The sequence below is a fragment of the Solea senegalensis genome, linkage group LG21, assembly GCF_019176455.1.
Source record: "Solea senegalensis isolate Sse05_10M linkage group LG21, IFAPA_SoseM_1, whole genome shotgun sequence".
NCBI classification, from domain to species: domain Eukaryota; kingdom Metazoa; phylum Chordata; class Actinopteri; order Pleuronectiformes; family Soleidae; genus Solea; species Solea senegalensis.
This window is the reverse complement of record NC_058040.1, coordinates 18340691-18363601: the sequence shown is the minus strand read 5'-3', so window position 1 is coordinate 18363601 and position 22911 is coordinate 18340691. Positions and strand designations below refer to the sequence as shown.

Below are 22911 nucleotides of genomic sequence, written 5' to 3'. Positions count from 1 at the left end.
CCACATAATACGGCGATTTATTTTGTCCTGTTGTCATAGTAATGTATTATATTATATATGTATTATAGTTAAAAATAAAAATGACATGGGAGAGTGAAGAATGGATGCACTCACAGTGCAACCACACTTTGCACAAAAACACACAAAAGAACCTTTAACAGTTAAAACTGAGTCTCATGTTTCTTTAAGTGGCTAAAAACAGTCTTTTTAGATTTTTGACCTTTAACTCAACTCGTTAATTACCAGGAAACACTTTTCATCGCCCTCGTGCACCAACAGGTACAAGCCCGTTGATATAAATGTCATCAGACAGATGTGAATATGAAATATCCACAGTTTTCCACATGTGGATTAAAAACATGTGATTGTGGAAAAACACTCGCAGCGGAATCAGCGCGTGTGACGTCGAGAGTCAGGAATTCCAGCGGCCGTCTCGTTTGACGGCCTCCAACAAGTCGAGCGTGGTTTGTGGAGGGGGGGCAAAGGTCAGAGGTCAGAGGGAGGCTGATTGAACAGCTGGAGGGGCGGAGTCACGTGTGCTCATTATGTCCGATGAGCCTCTGTGGATCAAACACGGAAAAACTGAAACCACAGCAAACAGGATCGAGGCCCCGTGTTATTGAAGTGCATTTCCTGTTCAGTCAGGGGTTCCAAACTTGGGGCTTGCGGGCCAAATCCGGCCCTCCAAATATCTCCAGATGGCCCATCACTTCATATCAAGTTATAAAGGAAAATGAAAAATATTAACTATGTATCAACACAGACACCTTTATTTTGAAAATTTTAAAAATATCTATCATCACAAATTTTTCCAAAAATTAGCTTTTTTCCAAAAAAGTTGGACTTTTTTTGTATAATCATGTGTCAGCCAGTGAGTGCCTCTAAATGTTCCTCTGTCCTCGGTAAAATGTTGGTACTATTTCGCAATAAAGGCTTGTTAGGGAAAATAAATGAAGACACAGAAACAACAAAAAGGGCTCTTACTTTGAAAAAAAGAAGCTAAAATACAAAGTGAGTCAGAAAAAATAAATCTAAACTGCTTAGTGTCATGTCAGGTCGGTAAAGCTGGAATATGTGACCTATTTTTGCTGTTTTGGATCGATAATACCATAATAACCTTTAAACACAGTTTCTTTTTTCTTCCTTTAGTAAAACAGCAATATACAGTAATATATATACTGTATATATGTATACATATATAAAAAGGTTTTTTAAATTTTAAAGTGGTATAGCACATGTATGAATATATAATTTATATTCCTGTTGCAATTGACTATAATTGTCACTGGAAATGTAGAAAACAGAGCTAAACTTTTAAAACTAATTTTTAAACACAAAATAAAGCTTCTTGAAAGAAGAAAAATCAGAAACTAAGGTCCTGACGCATTTGTCCCTAAAAAAATGTCAACTTTATTAATATATTTTTTCCACTTAAAACAAATCAATCTTTTAAAACTAGTACAGCTTAAAGTATACATAGCAAATATTCATTATATTTGAAACAAACCGCTGTTTTTGGGAAGATGACATTTTTTGCTGCTAGGAACAAATGTGTCAGGTTTTTGTGAGAGGCAACAATTATAAATCTGGTAAATTTGAGATAGACTCAGTCAACACAGGCAAAATGACATGACAATAAAAAACAGAATCGTACAAAATGTCCCTAAGTGACTCCTAAATCTCTTAAATGTGTCTTAAAATGACAAATGAAGACTTACTGTGTGTCTCTGTCCTTGTTCTCCTGCTTTGACCCAGAGTCTCTCTGCAGTTTTCTCCTGAATCGTACAGCAGGAGGAAGACGTGGGCTCTGTGTCTCACTGTGTCTCACTGTGTCTCACTGAGTCTCTGTGTCTTTATAAATCAGGCTTTATGAGTTGACATACAGTGTGAGTGACGTGACTCGACTCCAACACACTTTCAGAGAACAGTTTGTTGGTCTGTGGCTCAGAGACACAAAGACGCTCGTTCATCAGCACGAGACCAGACTGAGTGTAGGAAGTGGTTCAGTCCAATTCCTTCACTTATTCACAGTTCAGTCCAACAATAAGCTTCACTAAATGTGTAAGAAAGTGACTAAAAACTAAAACTGAGTACTGAAAAATCTTGACAATATGTCATTTTTATTGAATGTTACTGATTTTTTACAAAATTCTCTGCTGTGTTCCATTTGTAGTTGAAACTCGAAATTTCCGATATAAGTCGGATTTCCAACCTCGGAGAAACCTCGCCAGCCCCAGTGTAGGCTTCCAAGATGGCCACCACTGCACAAACACTGCTACTTTTACCTTGTTTACTTATTTGTTTCGCAGTAAATCAGTCGTAAACATAGTACTGTTACATTTTTATCCGTCAACATGTTTGTGTACACAAAAAAAACACAACCTGAAGAGAATCCCATGGTTCACTGGCTAACAAGCGCTAACGGCAGCTAGCCCAGGATATGATTGCGTCCATGCTTTTTTTTCCGTTCCGATGTAAATGGAACATGTGTTTTTGTTCCTAAAGCTTAAACCGGCACAAAAAACTTTCAAAACCTGCTTTAACCAGTGTAAACATGTTATATTATATTTTTATTACATTTATAAAAGTAAATTCCCTTTTTAAATCAAATCTAATGCAGGAGCTCATCTGTTTTCTTCATAGTTGGTTAAAATGTTGCACCTGTGTCAGAGATTTAATGAACTGTAATTTTCTTTGAATGATTTATTTATTTACTTGTTTGTAAAAAGTAGAATTGCAATAAACAGATTGTAATAAAAAGCATGAATAAACATTTCCAGTGTCAAGAAATGAGTGAATAAATGACTGTAACTCCGCAAACTGCCAGCAGATGTCTCTACTGGTTTGTTGTTATTTAAATGTTTAATGAAAGTTCAGCAAATGTTGATGTTGTTAATCTGCTTTTATTTTATTTTAATTTTTTTTTGCATTTTATTTGCATTTTTAACGACAGAAATGTTTATGTTCTTAAATCATGGCAATATATTCTGCTTCTTTTAGTCAGATTCTTCTTGACAGACCACATTTAATTATCTTAATAATCAAAATAAAGCTTTTTATTGCTGTTTATGTGCCAGTAAATGGTTAAAACTCTTATTTTAAGCACATCATCAGCTCTTTGATGATTGAAAATAAATACATAAATAATCTCTGGTTTTTTAAATGTTTTCTATTTCTATTTTTATTGATTTTTTTATTGACGTCATCCGGCTCAGCTCTCTGGTCGACCTCATTTTTAAAAATGTGCTGAGTCATTAACGACAAAAACATTTCCATTGAATCCCAGCGGTGAACAGAAAAGATTGAAGGACAGAACGTTCAGATCCCTGCTCACACTTCCTTGTTTATACTCTGAGGACACTCCCACCTCCTCCTCCTCCTCCTCTTCTTCTTCTTCTTCTTCCTCCGTCTGAGCTCAGATCATCTGAGCTTCATCAGGCAGATGTTGGTTCTTCTCTGTCACAGTCTGGAGACACTGAAGCATCTCACACGTCTGTATCTGGATCTTAAAGATCTTCTGGACCATGATGGTGGAGCAGCAGGTGCAGCAGGTGCAGCAAGTGCTGGTGTTTGTCCTGCTGCTGATGATGATGGGAATCTGTCCGTGCTCATCATCAGGTGAAGGTTCGTCCTCGTCTCGGGAGGCAGGTGATGTCCCGCTGTCCCAGCTGAGGATGCTCTCGCTGGGCCTGGCTCACCTGCTGCGGAGCGTGGAGGAGAACTCCAGGCAGCTGGAGCTTCAGGGGGAGCAGGCGGCAGCAGAGCTCGACGGCGCCACCAAGAGTCTGGACAACGTCCTGAAGCAGAGACTACAGACGGGACGGACTCACAGACAGGTGAGACATGACATCTTCAGAGACAGTCAAGAAGATCAGGACTTCACTTGAAGACCTCATTTAAACAATTAATGAAATATCTATAAAAACATTTTTTCTGCTATTTTACCTTAAATTCTGCTTGAAATTAACTTATTTTTGAAGCTACTTTAGAGTTTGAACTGATACTCTTGTGTTTTTGAATGTTCTTGTGGACTTCATGTTGTCATATTTGGAAATGCTGACTCAGCGTGATCTGGAGACGTCCTGTGTCGTGTGTTAGGCGAGGAAGGACCTGCAGATGCTGAGCGCCCGTGGGGACAGACTGTGGAGGACGGTCAAAGAGCTGCAGAGCGGCCTGGACGACGTGGACACGGAGCAGAGGAACCTGCAGCACCGGACCAACCGTGTCCTCCAGGCGCTGAAGACCCTGACGCAAGAGCCGAGGTCACGGGGTCAACTGGACTTCAGCTCCATGAAGGTGAGGAATCAGAGAGAATGTCTCACAGGAGACAGAATATCAGCTGTATGTGTCTTCATTTGTCTTCATGTCGCAGGTCATCGTGGACAAACAGGCACAACGACTCGCCGGTCTGTCCTCGCAGCTTTCAGCCCGGGACAGACTGATGGACAGACGCCAGCTGCGCATCGAACATCTGGAGAAACACGTCCACGACCTCGGGGTGAGACGTTAGACGAGAGACATCTGCTCTGTGACCGTGGACGTGTTTGTGTTTAAACTGAAAAAACACTTCATCTCCTGAGGTCACATGACCTTCTGTTAAAAGTGCAGTGTGTGAGAGTTAGTGACATCTAGTGGTGAGACGCCTTCACTCATCACTCCGCCACCTACTGGTTATTCCACAGAACTTACTCCTCAAGTTAGCTTAAGACACAAACAGTAAATGTGTTTTTTTAATCATATTTTAGAACATTTGCGATAAATGTGCGATAAATTTTGATTGAAACCAGAAATAACTGTTGGCTCCGCCCTCAGGAACAAAGTTGACTGAAAGAGCAGTGGCCATATTCCTGGAAACAGCCGTCGTAACAGGAAGTAGCCGCACTTTCACACATGCATTGAAAAAAAATCGGGTTTTGTGTAGCCACGCCTCCTTTACCAAATGGACCAGGGAACTCCGGTGGTCCTCACAAGCCAGAAAAAAGACAGTTAAACTCTTTCACAACGCTCTCCTTCCTTATCATTGGTTTACGTATCAGATTTGCAAACACAGAGCCGTTCGTCTTTGTTTACGTATTACGCTACAGTTTGGGAAAAGTCGGACTTGTTTGTCCATTCGGGCTTCCGTAGAAACGTGGTGGAGCAAAATGGCGGGTTCCGTAAACAAAGAGCCTCCTATAATGTACATATTTAAAGCAATTTTTAATATACTAATGCGTAGTATATTTAATTTCTGCACAATAAACCCATCTAAATGTCACACACTGGACCTTTAAGTGCCTCACAAAAAATGCTGAACTATGCCTTTACAATCAGCTGCAAATGTAAAGAAATATGTGCAGTATTAGTTAGTAAAATGAAGTTAAATATATGAACAATAGTGTGACATAAACATTTTGTGTGATTTGTCTTATATTCTTTTATAAAGTTACATAATGAGATGTTATTTGTGAATGTTGTGTGTTTGTGTGCAGACGTCTGATAGAGTCTCCACCAGTGAGGTCACATCCTGACTCTGACTGTGTTTGACCGTCACAGCTGCATCAACACGGAAAACTCAGCAACAATAATAATAATAACTTAAATGTGACAATGTCTACAAAGTGAGTTGTCGATAAAGAGTTCAAAATTAAACGTTCTTTCTTAAAACTGAACTGTAGTTTTGTACTTTTAGTGTTTCTTGTCGTCAGCACAGTAAACAATGCTGTCCTCTCAGAAATACCAGCAATAAAGTATACAAAAAGAAATAGCATTAAAAAATTGTATATAAATATACATATAAACAAAATAATAAATATTAAACAAATACTAGATCGGCAATTCCGTGCCGAAATTTCGAGGGTGCCTGCAGTTCTTGCGGCATGTGGAAGTTATATGATTTGGATCCAATCCACCTTGGAAGTACTTTTTGGTGGAGTCACCCAGTTTTAAAGGAGAGAGGGGGAGAGAGATTCACAAGCCCCTCTGTTTCCCATTCATGTGTATGTGGAAGTTATATGGCAGTTTTTTGCGATTTTTGTCGCCATGGTTACTTGAAACGCTTAGAAATAGTCATCGCACACAAGTCCCGGTCGAGCCGCACGTTTTGATATAACATGTGTGGGGGTTTTCTCAAAACTGTGGGAGGAGTTAGACGTCAAAGTTTTGGGTGGAAGAATACAGAGAGACTGACAAGCCCCTCCCAAAGTCCCCTCTGCTCCTTACACACACGCACACACACACACACGCAAACACACGACTGTCTCTATCTCTCCAAAACCAGCAGAGAAAGCAGAGAAAACAGCATGTTTTAAAATGGTCATATTTCAAGAACGGTTGATGATAGAGATAAAATTTTTGGTTTGTGAGCGTCAGGAGGCTTTCGGCAACTCCCACATTTAAATTGGTGACAAACGGACGTGAATTGACAGAGAAATCACAGTTTTAAAATCACCCTCGTCTTGATTTTTCCAGAACTCAAAAGCAGACATTTTAACATGGGAGTCAATGGAGAGTGTGACCGGAGTTGTCTGCGCTTTGAGGTGATTTTAAGAAAAACTACAAGTCATATGAACATGAAAACACACACAGGGTTAGACGACGCCCATGGCAACGTTTTGATGTAAAAATTATCAGTGTAGGTTGGAAATTGTGGGCAGGAGAAGAGTTTGTTTAGAGATTTTTGGTGATTATTTTGCTGGATCTCGCTAGAGTGGCACACTCTAGCTGCCGCCTACACAACGCAATACACACTCATTATAAAATCTGAAAACGTAAAAAAAAAGTACAAAACGTAAACTGCGATTGTTTAAAAACCGTAACATGTATCAAAACTTTGACTTAGGTCAGAAAAGTCCCAAGTCTTGTGACCCGTTTAAAGTTCCAACCACGTTTCTACGTTAAAGTATGACGACACTGTGATGCTCCGAAGTGGGCTTGGTTGTTTTCGGTTTCCCATTATTGTGTGAGTGGAAATGAGTGAAAATTATTTTACATTTTCGCGATTTCTGTCGCCATGGTTACGCGAAAGTCTTAGAAAAGTCATAGCTCACGATTCCCGGTCAAGGCGCACGTTTTGATATAACTTGTGTGGGGGTTTTCTCAAAGCTGCGGGAGGAGAAGCGCGGCAAAAAACGGGAGGAAGAGGAATATCGAGCGGAATAAACGCAAGTGGAATATCAATAGATGCTTGCTCTGCAATGCAATCTAGTGAGAACCCTAGGGTTCTGACTAGTTTGCCTTGCAGCAGCAGGCACCTAATAATGTGCATACAAATATATGTAAATATATGCATATATTCAAAAGAGAAACTGTACATTATTGGAAACTGTGATTGTAAATGTGATAATTAGTGCAAAGATGCTCAAGTAAGAGATTTAAAGTGACAGGGATGTAAACAGATGACTTTAAGGCAAGTGTATAAGGTGTCTAAAGTGTCTTTAGTGTCGTCCGTTCAGCTGTTGACTATTCTGATGGCAGTGTTATAGAAAGAGTCGTCCTGCATTTCACCACAGGTGTGAGGACGGTCCACGTTGTCCTTCATGACGGTGGCAGCTCTCCTGTGCAGACCTGGTGATCCTCTCAGCTGTCTGCACCACCACTCTCTGCAGGCGTGTGCGGTCCATGGCCGCGGTGATGCTTTCTTGACCAGCTGTGTTGTGTTGGTGGTCCACGTGAAGTCCTCAGTGATGTGGAAAATTCTTTTAGGTTAATATGAAGTTTGCACCTGGCAGAGCCTCCATATTACAAAAAAATACACTGGAAACTAAACTAAAACATTTACAGCATTTACAAAAACATGTACTCAGTTTACATCTTTATAAATTTACTTTTGGGTTCATGAGAGGTTTGCAAATCCTCCATATTACAAAAAAAGACCTTAAACTAACACTAAAAATAATAATTAAAAAAAACAAATAAAAGCTCATTAACTTTAACAGTAGTTTTTTACAGTAATAAAAAGGCAGATAGTGATATTGTCAGAAACGCTGACTCATCATTTACACTTGATGACAGCGTGACTGAGGTCGCTCTCACAGACGAATGTGGCAAAGGTTTGTGTTTTTCTGAGCTGATATCTGATGACCTCAAACAGTCTGATTCTCTGTCTGTCTGTCTGTCCAAAAACAAACCTCCAGCAACTTGAACTGTGACCCAGTGAGAGGACAAAAGACGACAAACGTGGACAAAAAAACAAAGAAGAAGAAGAAGAAAGAGAAACGGGAGAAAATAATGATAATACAAATAATACGTGGAATAATGAGGAAGTAAAAGAACAAAGACAGGGAAGAAAAGTGAAAAATATGAAGTTGCAGAGAGGAAACAGGAACATCATTAACACACGGTGGAGTCAGTGGAGCATGAGAGGGGAGAGCGCCCCCTACAGGACAGAGGCAAACTGGTTACCTGCAAATCTGAGAATCTGTAAGATGATTTTTAATTTGAATACCTTTACTAAAATATTAAATAAATATTAAAAAATAAATATAATGTTTTAATTACAATATCATATATGTGTGTGTGTTTCCACTGTAATGTGGTATGTATATGAATAGAGTAACAATATAATAGTATGAGATTAAAGTAAAATACCATATTTATAAAGAAAATGACTATTAAACAACATTTACACAGGAAAATATGAATAATTCAAACTAGAACACTGTACCACATGATTGCTTTGAAAATATAGGATTTATGCCTAAAATATACTGTGAGGTTACAGTAAAATACAGCATTTATGAAGTAAGAAGGCTAATAAATCACAGTAGTATAATTATATATTATATTACATCATATATATATAGAAAAAATCATGGTAGAGTCATGGTAATATACTGCATATCAAAATGACTTTAATGTTCAGTTAAATACAGTATTTCCACATGTAAATACTAGTAATTCATGTTTAATATTTTGACTCTCATGGTTACTGTGATCTCTAACGATATTTTCTTTGGAAACTTTCCGTATTTTCGTTGGAAACATAATTGTGTAGTGTGTAATTGTGTAACTATGTTACACAGAGTTAGTGCTATTACGTGAGTTCTGTTACCTAATTTCCTGTCAAAATTCCTGTGACCCTTCTCTTCTAACTAAGTGTTATTTTACTATTAATATCATGGTTTTGGATATTTAGTATAATATTGAATAAACTGACAAATGGTTCATCCCACAGGCTGTAAACCTGGGGTGTTTTCAATTTGGTTAAAAAATATTTATTCTTTATAGTTTATTCTTTTAAGTTTGAAAAAAGTCGACAAAGTGGTGAAAATAAAAATAAATGTATAACATTTATTTATTGACCCCTAGTGCTCACACGGCACAGATCAGTGCCACAGGTGCACTCTGGGTAAATTGACTATATATATATAATAACACACAACTCCTTGTGTGTTCATCGGTCACATCTTCAGGCATTTTCATCTTCTGTTTGTTGAGTCAAAGTTAGGATTCATTTTATGTCACATTTTCTTTTTTTTTTAAATAGTACTAGTAGTGATAATTGTGCAAAAAAGTCACAAAATCAACACAAACATGTCCATAAAAAGCTTTGAACTGTGACGTATTTCCACATTCCACAAATTCAATACGATACTAAAAGATTTTGAGTACTTTTTTTGCTCAGGTGTGTTTATATAGTTTTTAATCAGATTGTCTATAGGCTGTGCTGAAAAAAAAGATTTATAAGACTATATATTGCACATTCTTAAAGCCTTTTATATATGTTTTAATAGAGTTATGCAAAATGCTCTGAGTTCTCAGGGTTAGCTTCAGACAAAATGTTCTGCAGAAACCGCTGATCCTTTCAATGTTTCCCATCACTGACTATAACTCAGCGTGACTCACGCTGTAACAGGTAGGCGGAGTGAGTGAGAGAGAGAGAGAGAGGAAGTGGTGATGATGTTCCACAGTCACAGCTGCAGTCACTCACTCACTCACTCACTCACTCAGTTTATTTGTCACTCACACACAAACACGGTCACATCGTCGGCGTATCGTCGGATCCACGTTTAACCTCCACCTGTTTGTCGCCATGTCTTTTCAGGTAAGGGGGCAGTGGCCTGTCGTGTCTTCTCGTGCCGCTCTTTCGAGTCAACTTTGTCACTGAGGGCGGAGCCAACTGTTAACGTTAGTTTCCCTATCCAAATTTGTCTCAAAGTTTAGAAAAATACGATTTTTTAAAAAAAAGCACATTTACTGTTTCTGTTTCATCTTCAATTAACTTTTGTTAAGTGAATATGAGGAGATAGTTCTCTGAAATAATCAGTAGGTGGCGCAAAAACAGGAGAAGGATAACGTAAATAAACGTAGCCGCACATTTGCAGAGATTATTGTCGTAATATTTGCATCTAAGTGGGGGAATGTTGCAGATTTCGTCGTCCGGTTTGCAGAGTGAATCAAACTGGAAAGTGAGTTAAGTGCTGTACAAATAAAATTGGATTGGAAAATGGACAAGAAACATTCAACATTTGACAATAAACAACTGTAATGAAATATGAAAAATGCTTCATCTATAATCACTAAACCTTACTTTCTGTTTCCTCCTTTCCTTCTTGTTTTTCTGTGCATTTTTAGTTGTATTCACACGTAATGTCAGGCTGATAAAAACCCACCCAGTGTCTGCAGGTGTTTTGTGGGTGACAGCGTGTTTGAACGCAGCCTCCGGGCTCAGACGATGAGCCGGTGATTGTATCACAGGAGGAAATGGCTCCACTTCCCTTTCGCTTCACTCACAGAGACTGAATAAATAAAGTGTCGACGGCTGTGAGCTGAAGAGCTCCTCGTCTTTTTTACATACATGCAAAAACAGCGGCAGTGGAGCGTGAGACGTGAGAGCGAGCAGCTTTATTCAGTCGAGCCTGAACTCACTGCTTAAATGGTTTTAGAGATGAGTTTATTTAAGTTTGTGGTTGAAAACAGTGTAATACTATGAATATTCATTTATGCTTCTCATGGGATACATTCAACTTAGTAATCAGGAAGAAATTTAGAGTAATATAATGTCATATTAATGTAATAATATCAATGTAATGAGTCCACAGCAAGATATTTAATGTGATATTTTGATAGTTACTGTCACTAGGATTTCACAATAATTTACATAATCAGTACTTTACAGGCTTTAACTTTCAAAATAAACTACTACATGAGTGGCTATTACAGGAAAACTACTCTAACGTGATATTTGTTTGTGTAATTTTACAGTTGAATAAAGTATTTATACAGAAAATGAGTATGAGATTACCTTAAAATACTGCATATATTCAGGAAAATACTAATAAATCACATTAAATCATCATCCATACGGGAAAATATTACTTATTCACATGATGACTTTTAAAATACCAGTTAAACTAGTAAAATACAGTAAAATGCAAATAATTAAAACATTATACTGTATTATACAATTACTTTGAAGTAAAATGTTAAAAAAACAAAATACTGCTAAATCTGTATGGCATAAAATTACAGTAAACAGGTATAATTTTATAGTATTTTACAATAAACTACTGTGAATGTAAAGTGTTTAATTTAAAAAAGTAAGTGTTTAAATTGCTAATATTATACACATATACCCTTAATATTTACAGTGTGTTTTCCTCCACTGCCTTGCATAATCTGGTGGATTTTACATAATCTGTCAGGTGGAATTTAAATGACATGTTACTGTTACCACACTCACTGTGTTACATCACTCACTGTGTGATTTTTTTAAATACATAAACCAGAGGAAAAAACCTGAACTACAATTAACCCCATTCACATCAGGCTTTAAATGAACTGAACTGGAATACATGTTATTGAAGATTGACGTTTCTTTATGTTTTCTCTTGAGGCCTCTGCTTCAAACCTGTAAACAGCTTTCTCACCATAATCCTCCCTGAAAACATTTCTCATTTAGTCATTTTGTCACCCACAAAAACCACATCCTGATGAAGCTCAGCCGAATATAAACAATCGTCTGGTTTGATCTGTGTTTGAAGAAACTGTTAAGGGGATTTTACCTTTAGCAGATAGAGACGACAGGGGAAGTCAGAGCAGAGAGGTGGACAGAGAAGAAAATGGCTGATAAATTTGGTAATGTTTGAAAGAATTCAAGGAATTTATATCTGACTTTTATTCGTATAACTGTCCAACTGTTCACATGACAGGCTTCAAACTTGATAAATGACTTAGTTAAGGCATCAGTGTGTGCAGTAGCAACTTTAGCGTTGTTTGGATATGAAATGCAAGAGATATCGGTAGAAATCAGCTATATCGCAAAAAGAGCCACTACTGCCGCCGTAAATAATTGAACAGTTACTGCACGAGTTCAAACCAAAGTCAGCAAGATATATAAAGTGAAGCTGGCATTAGCTTAATTAATTAAGGTGTTACCAATTTAAATTAAGTTTTTTTCAGGTTTTTTGTCGGCCAGTTTGTTTTTTCAGTCCATGAAGTTGTATTGATGCGATCCATTTGTTGACAAAGATCGTAATTTTGCAAGTTGAGTGGGCGTTCCTTCAACAGGCTAGCTAAAAAGCTAAAAGTTAGACACAAATTTAACTGTATTTGTTCAAATCAAAGTTAGCAAGTTATATGAAGAGAACTTAAGTTTGCATTAGCTCAATTAATTTAGGTGTTACAAATTTAAGTTGGGGGGGTGTTTCCAGTTAAGTTTGTCAGCCATTTTGTTATTTACAGTGCATGAAGTGTTAGCGTGTTCACCCAATCACAAGCCCTGACATAGGATTCCAAGATGGCTGCTGCTTGTTTTAAAATAGCAAAAACACTCTTTTCTACTTTTTCCATTAATATCACTTCTGTCTTGTTTGTGTCACAGTAAATCAGTCGTACGCGTTGTATTGTTTAACTTTTATCCATAGACGTGTCGCTACGCTGTTTGTGTGAGCAGAATAGCACAAAATAGAGTAGAGTGTTGTTGTTGTTATTGACCGGTATTGCTAACAATTGCTAACAATGTTTAGTCAAAAATATGTTTGTTCCAAGCATAAATGTATAGAACTGTGATAAAGTCAGTTGTTTTTTTCTAAAGTTATAAAGTTCTATTTTCCTTTTAGTGGAATTCTGTGATTTAAAGTTGGTTTTATTGTAGAAACAATCTTCCAACGCGTTAAACTCCTGCAACATGTGCATGTCGTGTTTAAACATGTCTATAATCAGACTGCTGTAATGATAATAATTAGGGTTCCATTCCATTTAGGTTTAAGAGTCCTGCTTATGCTCACATGTAAAATGGAGGTCACACATATTTTTAATATTTAATATTTCTTTAAGAAGAAATGTATTAGTGTATTTTCTGGGTGTATTCTATGAAAATATATTGATAGATAATATTATATATTACTGTATATATTAACATCTTTGCTAACAAATTTAGAAAATATGAACTATATTTACAGTATAAACTCTTTAGGGGATTGTACATGAGATATTTCACTTATATGAATAATACAATATTGAATTAATATCAGACTGATTTCTATAGTTAAATAAATGAAACTAAAGTGGTAATAATGTGTTCGTACATAAGAGGGAAAAAAAGTAAGATTATGTTTTCATTTATGTCCAGTCACCACTTCACAGAAGTTAGTGTTGTTGAGTCTCGTTGTTGTGTTCAGTTATAAAACACGAGGCTTTTCATACGTAATGTTTTTTCTAATCCGTCTTAATGACGAACAAAGGTTGTTTTGTTGAGGGAAGCTGAGGTTAAAGACTCGCACAGACGCAGCTCGACCCTCAGACGCTCCGTGTACAGTAAGGTAAAGCGTGGATTTGAATGTGACTCTCAGAAAAGTCCGTCACAGCTTTGCATTGACACGAATGCAAATGTAAGCGCGGCACGTAAACCTCTCTGTGCCTCACCTACAGGAGCAGCCAATCAGCAACATGAACTCTCAGTAAAAGAAAAAGGTCCATTCAAGGTAAGTCACTTCATCTGCATGGCTGTTTATCTTTGAGAGGAAAAAAGGAAGTCACATTTTCTGCAGAACTTCCCTTTAATCAGTGTCTCCATCCGTGTGCAGACAATGTCCACATCCACAGCAACCAGTGCCGGAGGAACCAAAACCGCCAAAGCGTCAAAAGATCATAAAAAGGTGAGCGGACGTCAAATTCAATTCATTTTACAGAGGAAGAAAAAAAAAGGAACAAAATGTTTAAATGTTACATATGTATTTAAATTTTTACTGGTAATCTGAGATTTAAAAAAGCCACGAGACATTGAAAAAATATAAATAATGGTATAAGTCAAGTTCATACACTTTACATTGAAGATAATTGGGACGTTATTTGTGACTTTATTTAGAAGGGGAACAAGTTGATGTTTTCCCAGATTGTTTCTGATATAATGCTAAAATAAAATAAATAAAATAAAAAAATATATATTTTGTGGGAAGCCATTTTGCCATTTTTTGACTTGTTCTGCACATTCAAGCCCCAAAAATGCAGTACTTTGTGGTCAATATAAAAGTAAACACAACGTGGCAGTGTTTCATGACGCAAATACATTGTGACAAGAGCAAATTTGTGCATAAGGTAGCAACTAATTCACAGCCATATCGGTTATACAACCTCGTATATAATCTTGAGTTGGTTGGCCAATCATTTTCCAAGAGATAATCAAAACACATACATCTTGATATTCTTGAATAAATTCTCCAAATTTCTTTGGGAACCCAAAAAAACTCTTCCGCGACCCATCTGTGGGTCCCCGAGCCAGTGTTTCAGAAACACTGCAACAGGGGCATTCACACCACACAGTAATCACAACACAACATTGCAGAAATGACACATTTAAATGAATGTGTAACAGATTATTGTGTCCTGTGTGTCGTGTCAGCCCACATCCACCGTCCTGAAAGGAGCGATCCAGCTGGGCATCAGCTACACTGTGGGAAACCTCAGCTCCAAACCGGACAGAGATGTCCTGATGCAGGACTTCTCTGTGGTGGAGAGCGTCTTCCTGCCCAGGTACAAACATACGGCTGCTGTATCTTTGCACTTCACAGGGAGCTGAGTCGCCGCTGAACAAGGATTTTTCTTCTTCTTCTTCTGTTTCTGGTTCTAACAGTGAAGGCAGCAACCTGACTCCAGCACATCACTTCCCAGACTTCCGGCTGAAGACGTACGCCCCGCTGGCCTTCCGCTACTTCAGAGAGCTGTTTGGCATCAAACCTGACGACTATCTGGTGAGACGGGGGGAATGATGCGTTTTCAAGACATGGACTGCTAAATATTTCTTTACAAGCGTCAAAGGTAACGCCGTGCGCTTAGTTTGTGTGTTTAAGGATTACAATCTGAATCGCTACTACGTGACCAAACACGAAGAGAAATACAAGAACTTATCTGATGAAGAGCGCGCAGAGGAGTCGGAGGCAACGTTACGGACGAGATCCGTGGTTCTTTTCTTCTACATGTGTCTCGGTTTAAGTTCAGCAGTTGTCATTATCTCCCTCCATGTGTGTTATCTTATGATCTAACCAGCGAAGCACCGTCACTCGTATGTAAACTCATCCGGTGTGATTGCAGCATTAGTGTGTGTGTGTGTGTGTGTGTGTGTGTAGGTGGGGTGAGACAATATATTCACTGCACTACACCACAGTAGTATAGTATAATAGTATTCATTATAAAGTGTAGTCAATTACAGTAAATACAATTTACTGTAATTGACATTATTTTTTTAGATAAAAGTGATACATTTAAATTAAAACTAATTAAAATTTGGCTCGGCCCTCAAGGATAATTTTTGTTTCTCATGTGGCCCCTTATAATTGCCAACCCCTGGTCTACATCAAACCAAACTGCAGCAAACTGCTGTGTCAGACATAGAATTTAAGGGCAATCTCACAAAATGTCAACACATTCTCTGTAATGTCAACACAAAGTAAGGGAACATTTGTAAAACTGACTGTGTGAATTCCAGTACTCCATCTGTAACGAGCCACTGATCGAGCTGTCGAACCCCGGTGCCAGCAGTTCCTGGTTCTACCTCACCAGTGACGATGAGTTCATCATTAAGACAGTGCAGCATAAGGAGGCGGAGTTTCTGCAGAAGCTGTTGCCTGGTTACTACATGGTGAGCCATGCCCACAAAAACACAAACTCTACCTGCATCTGAATTTTGAGTTTTGTTCATATGCTGCTAAATTGTTTACTCACTACATCCTGGTCTCTGCTGACTGTGCACATTTATTAATTATATATTCATACATCATCTGCAAAAAACAAAAAAAACAGTTTTTAGAAATGTATTTACATATTTAAGTGACTTCATTTGTCTTTTTTTAATCGTAGAATCTGAATCAGAATCCGCGGACACTGCTGCCTAAGTTCTACGGTCTGTACTGCATCCAGAGCGGCGGCGCCACCGTCCGTGTGGTGGTGATGAACAATGTGCTGCCGCGCGCCATGAAGATGCACTACAAGTACGACCTGAAGGGCTCCTCGTACAAGCGCCGCGCCTCGCGCAAGGAGCGCCTCAAGTTCTCGCCCACGTTCAAAGACCTAGACTTCCAGGAGATGAATGAGGGCCTGTTCTTCGACGCCGACACGTACAACGCCCTGATGAAGACTCTGCAGAGGGACTGTCGGGTGCGTTACCATCAAATCTTATATAAAACATGTATTTACACTGTGATGTTGGCATCAAAAATGTTTACAGGCGACTAAAACTAGCAGCTGGTTAGCTTGGACAGCACAGAAATGGCATTTGAAACACCTGAAAAAGAGTTTTTTTAAGGTCATCTTTTCCAGCCAGAGTATTCTTCTTGAATTTTGAAACAGAAGTTTGTTAAACAAACAGAAAAGACTGATATTCTTTCTCGTATGTGAAAGCCACTGAAGTTCACTGACCCAGATATTGGACCTTCTTCTTTCGGCTTCTTCTACGTTTAGAGTTCACGGATCACCTGCCTCCACCTTGTCCTCTCACCTTTAGCCGATGAATCAATCAAAATTTGTGCAAATTATCTTTTCTTTGGTTTTCCAGGCATAGTTTTCATGTAAGCTGCTTTTCAGACCGTCAAATTCAAATTTCCGCAAAGAAAATTAACCTTTTGTGGAAGTCACATTTCTAGAATCTATGATCATTTCCAACAAGCCAGTTGCCAAATGTCCGTTTCAAGAAGTTTGTCATGAGTGCTGAAGGAAATTTACGAATTTATGAATTGTCCACCACTTTATCGTACATGTGAGTGTTTGCGGGGGATCTGGAACTAATCCCAGCTGACATACTGTAGGGTCACACCCTGGAGAGGTCACCAGTGTTCTTGGACCTGGTAGAAGCCGGGGAAAACTCACGCACACATGCAAACGCCACTGTGAACCGACAATCTTCCACGTGCTCCACCGCTTGGCCAATTTCCTGAACTGAGTAACCTGTTTATTTAGAACTTCTCCGGCTAGTTATCAAGTCAGGATTCCAGATAATGTCCAAGTGAGCTGCTGTGGGAACACGGCAATAAAGGTTGAGGATCATTTCCAAGACATTTTTCACAGTTATTGTCTGTATTTATTGATTATCGGTTGGTTCAAAATCTAAACTAAATCCCACTTCTCTACAATTACACAACCACACCGAGCTCCTTTGTCCAGGTCTGAGCTTTAATAAAGACCTTGTTAGCGTCCGCCTGTTATTTCATCAGGGTGAAACAACTGAGAACCTCTTGATGAAGGGATTAAAGCGCCTGACTGGTGCATTAATCCCAGCAGCTAGACCACAGCAGACCTCAGTAAGGATGTTAGGTAACACGCTGCAGAATGTCAGATGGTTTAAAGGTTCACAGTTTCAGGATTAGTCCACTTCACTGGGACCTGGTTTTGTGTCATGTTTAAATGTTTTGTTTAATTAATTATGTAGGTGTTGGAGAGCTTTAAGATCATGGACTACAGTCTCCTGCTGGGGATTCACGTTCTGGACCAGAAGCCTCTGAGCAGAGGAAGTCGCTGTGACAGCAGGAGAGGACAGAAAGTCCTCTACTCCACCGCACTCGAGTCCATCCAGGGCAACGTGAGGGATCCTGAACCTGTGGCTGATGATGACGACACGTGAGGAAACTTTTGCTTCTTTTCTTTGTAGAAATGTGCAGCTGTTGATTCATTTTATATGAAGATGGTTTATTTTAAAAAATGTCACTGGTGTTTTTCAGATTGGGAGGAATTCCTGCCAAACACAAGGATGAAAACCTGCTGATCTTTTTAGGAATCATTGACATCCTTCAGTCCTACAGGTACACACACAGATTTATTTTTTTAAGATGTCATTTCTTGTTGGTGATAAATGAAGTTTTTTTTTAAATGTATTCATTTATTTCAAGTTTACAGAACTTTGGTTCTGTTTCAGTTCTGACAAGGTTCTGTTTTCATATCGGAAAAATCTTAAAATACACTCAAATGTTAACAATCATACAATTATTAATTAAATACAGTTCATTAGTATATATATACATACGTATATATAAAGAAGTTTGAGTCACTTTGTTACAAAGTAATACAATATGATACAATGCTATGCTATGCGATACATTAGATACAATAAAATGTGATCCAATGGGCAATATTAAAAAAATGTTATTTCTTGTTGGTGATCAATTAAGTTTTAATATTTCCACTGACTAAGATCCTCAGCTCTCTGCCCACTTCCTGGCATTTTGCAAAAATGTTTCAGTGGGCGGAGTTAGCCTCAAAGGAGGGAGCGTTTAGTTGCCCTTTAATTATTGTATATATTTATATTTTTCCAGGTTCATTAAGAAGGTGGAACACTCGTGGAAAGCGCTTGTGCACGACGGGGTGAGTAACACACCTGCTGTGTGTGTGAGTGTGAGTGTGTGTGTGTGTGTGTGTGTACCTTTATGACTGACTCTTTATCGTGTGTTTGTCAGGACACCGTTTCCGTTCACAGGCCCAGTTTTTACGCAGATCGGTTTCTGAAGTTCATGAGCTCCACCGTATTCAAGAAGATTCACCGTAAGTTTTCGGGGGGCGTCGACGCTCTGTGACTCCCGCGTTTCCGCGTGAACATTTCACATTTTTTATTTTTTCCCCCTCTCAGCTTTAAGAGGAGCGTCTTCAAAAAGGAAGAGGAACTCTCTGTACGCAGCCAAGTCGGCGTCTCAGGAGATTCTGTCGCCGCACAGGGAGGAGGAGGAGATTAAGAAGGACGAGAAGGTTAAAGCTCAAAGTTTGGACAACCTGGACGGAGACTGTGAGTTTGTCACATGACACTCATGAGTCTGTGTTTGAATGTGTGTGTGACTGATCCACTGTTTGTCCTGACAGTTTACAGTTCCTCTAAACAACCGGATCTCCTGCCCAAATCTGCTGTTTCTTTTGCGTCTAACACAAATGAGGAAGAGGAACAAGACAACAGGTCAGATCCATGTACTGTAACTCATGTTTACACTATCTTAAATGTGTGTTGACTACTTTATTTCACTGTTAGACACACTTTTCCAACAGCTCACTCTCCCACACCAAACCCCATAGAGAAAATCAGTGATTTTAGCTCACAGGGACACAGGAGCTGCTGGTGTAATGCTGCCCCCGTGTGGTCAGTTTGTGCCACTGAAGTAAATTCAAATTTAGGATTTTAAAATAAGATATTTGAACTTACAGATGGAGGCAGCAGTGGATCAGCAGCTCCTGTGTGCTGTGATGTTAAAATCACTGATTTTCTCTATGGACTTTGGTGTGGGAGAGTGAGTGGTTTACAAAGTGACACAAACTTGAGTTTCCTGTCACAAAAGAAGGGTCAAACAGTGACAATCATTGAGATTAAGCAGCAAACATCGTCTTAAGATGTTGTTGATGAGTTAAGATGATGAAGATTTTGCTTGTTGTGCTTTTATGTTAAGTGGTTAAAATCGGTTTGTTTTTTTCCTAATGTCTCTGCTGGGAGTCATTGTGTGTCAGTGCCTCATACTAACATGCATACATGCATTACATACATGCTTTTGTGCATTGGAATCATTTATTTTCCATTTGCTGTTATTTCCTCGTTGCAGTGAGGAGCGACGTGACTCCAGTTCAACCATCGCTCTGGACGATCCTCTGCCGTCCCTCAGCAGAAGCCGGTCAGACTCTGAACTGGACGTCTACTTGGTAAGAAACCTCTGTTTCATGCAATTTACATACCCAAAATAAAATAAAATAAAATACATTTCAACATTAGATGAAGTCTACAATTATCTTAAGAATATGTTTGCCACTTTACCTTTGTGTAAAACAACTATTTCCAACAGGAAACTGAAGTTTATGACCACTCACACACACCAAACCCCATAGAGAAAATGAGTGATTTTAGCTCGCAGGCTTTACTGCTGCCTCGTGTGGTCACTTTGTGTCACTCAGGATTTCAAACCCCGAAGTCACAAAATAACATATTTGAACTTACTGATGGAAGCTGCAGTGGATGGACAGCTCCTGTGTGCTGTGATGTTAAAATCGCTGATTTTCGCTGTGGGGTTTGGTGTGTGAGAGTCCGAGGCACCACAGTCATTCATGTGAACATAAATATCACCATGTCATAACGATTCATCCTCATCTGTTCACACTTTGTTTCCTAAAGTGGAAAAAAAAACACCTTGTTTTCCAGTGAGGAGACACGAGTGCACGTGTGACCTTTGACTTCCCAGCTCCACATGAGGACGTCCCGCGTCTCCATGGTGACAACAAAACTTGTAAAACACTAATAATCTGCCCTTTATTGTAAACTTTGCTGCTAATTGAACAACAAAACAAGAAATGTGGAGCCTCAGCGGCTGGATCTCTGAGCACTTACACTCAGTTATTATAATAATATATTAAAAAGAAACGTATTTTCCACATATTTATATAGACATTTGTTCTTAAATCTTATCATCTATGTTATCTCTGATGTACAAAACTAAAATAATCATGATTTCAAGTGTGCACACCAATATTTAAAGGCACATAAATCAGTTTAATCTCTGCTGTTTGTGTATGTTTAATTGAAATGTTTTCATGTATAGATGTCCTATAATAGGATTTAAACTGCTGTAATCTTTTATATTTTTTAAAATGATCCTGCTTCTTTTTAGCTTCTCGTTGACCTTTGTGTTATTTCTGTGTAGAAAATGAGTGAAAATGCCTACAACTGTATTATAGCAACACTTTTTGACTTTTATCCATGAAATAAATTAATATTTAACGTCCTTAAATATTGTTCCTGGTGTTCTTTCTGTCGTCATTATTATTATTATTATTGTTAATAATAATAAGCATTATATTATACAAGTTAGGTACAAGTACATATATAATATTAATATCTTTGATTGTGATGTAATTTGTGTTACAATATTTTAAATATATACATAGAAATACAATCTGTTACCATGAAATATCATGTTATACTACATTGAGACACTGGAGGGTACTGTTGTTGTACAATAATAGATAAATAGAAGTAAGTTTTATCCATATACTATAAAAAGTTGAATAAATTAAACATAAATGTGTTTAAACTCCTTTTTTTTTTTACCACACAACCTCTTTAAATTCATATTTTTGACTAATTTTAAGTAGTGTTCCTACATTTTGTCACATTCCTCTATTAAACAAAACTTTTTTATCTTTAAAAAGTTAGATTGAGTCTTTTACCTGAATTATTTTGAATATTCTGTTTGTGTTTGTGTGCAGGTTAAGAAGATTTAAGGCCAATGAAAACATGAATTATGGAGTTATTTTAAAGTATTGTGTTATTTTTAAATATTGTTTAACTTAAACCTCCGCTACATTACTACAATATCATGGTAATATTAGAAAATAATTACTAATTATAGTAATTTACTGTTGTTTTTGAGATTATACATGAATAGCTCATCTGCACACACACACACACACTGAACTGCTTGTTGTTTGATGATTGTTCGAGATGATTGTGTGTGACTGTCTCAGTGTGAGTCGTGTTTCACTCTGTAAACAAAGAAACAAACAAAGAAACAAACAAAGAAACCTGAGGTTTTTATGGACTTTTCTGCTTCTGTCTGAAACTGAACTGGTTTAACGAGTCACACCAGAGTTTTTTAACGCACAGCCAACGCTGGTCAACGCTAAATATTTACATTCTATACTCTATAGACTATAGGATACAGGTGAGGTGAAACCATGTGGTCAGTGAGGAATTCTTTTGATTTTCTGAGGGATTTAAGTGAAATAAAAATGAATAAATGTTCAAAAAATATCAGTTCACCCTTGATCAAGTTGGTATGTAATAGTATAATATTCTATAGTATATATATCCATAATATAGTTATTCAGTTAAACACTTTATAAGATCATTGTTAAAAGTTTCTTAGAAATGTCAGTTTAGAAATATGAACTTTTTACATTTACATTATAACTTATAGTTTTTGTTTATGTTATATTATATTTTCATGAGAGGACATTTTAAATTCAGATTTAGTACAATTTTATTTTTACGGGGATTAAAATTAAAAGGGAAATAGGAATTATTCATTATTTATATGTATTAATGTACATTCTGTTTACACATATATATCTATATATAAATATGTGTATATATAAAAAAATATTGTAAATAGAAATATGTTTTGTCATATTTATCACTGAATTTCTTTAATTGTATATTTTTCTAATTGTATTACATTAAATTAAATGTTATTACATTAAATTAAATTTTATTTAGTAAACTTTTTTTTAACTTCCTGTCATCAACAATTTATCTTTTTATTGATTTACTTATTTTTGTCGCAACAATCTGTGGTTAAACCAATAAAAAAAGAACATGGCGCGTTCCCTTTCGTTCACGTGTTCGTTTACAGTAGTAAAGAGTGAGTCACGCTCCAGTTTCAGGCTGAGTCACCGCAGGCTCCGCCTCCCGCCGCTAGGAGGAGTCACGAGCACTGGCCACCTGCAGCAACACCTGCAGCAGCTCATAAACCACGCCCACAT

At 37.7% G+C, this 22911-nt stretch overlaps 2 protein-coding genes across 2 annotated transcripts; both read left to right on the top strand.

Annotated features, from left to right (window-relative positions):
* The first annotated feature begins 3402 nt into the window (after window positions 1-3402).
* LOC122758466 lies at window positions 3403-5651 on the top strand. The gene is made up of 4 exons (XM_044012683.1): window positions 3403-3836; window positions 4099-4296; window positions 4373-4498; window positions 5472-5651. Exons 1-4 carry the CDS (start codon window positions 3525-3527, stop codon window positions 5508-5510), a joined length of 675 nt encoding a protein of 224 aa, XP_043868618.1. The 5' UTR covers window positions 3403-3524; the 3' UTR covers window positions 5511-5651.
* Window positions 5652-9899: 4248 nt separating this feature from the next.
* pip5k1ba (phosphatidylinositol-4-phosphate 5-kinase, type I, beta a) lies at window positions 9900-21158 on the top strand. Its single transcript, XM_044011893.1, has 15 exons — window positions 9900-10024; window positions 13852-13904; window positions 14007-14078; window positions 14822-14952; window positions 15053-15170; window positions 15905-16057; window positions 16276-16572; window positions 17840-18027; window positions 18129-18209; window positions 18720-18768; window positions 18861-18945; window positions 19031-19183; window positions 19258-19348; window positions 19983-20079; window positions 20573-21158. The coding sequence occupies exons 3-15, from the start codon at window positions 14010-14012 to the stop codon at window positions 20573-20575; spliced, it is 1515 nt and encodes a 504-aa protein (XP_043867828.1). The 5' UTR covers window positions 9900-10024; window positions 13852-13904; window positions 14007-14009; the 3' UTR covers window positions 20576-21158.
* Window positions 21159-22911: the final 1753 nt, after the last annotated feature.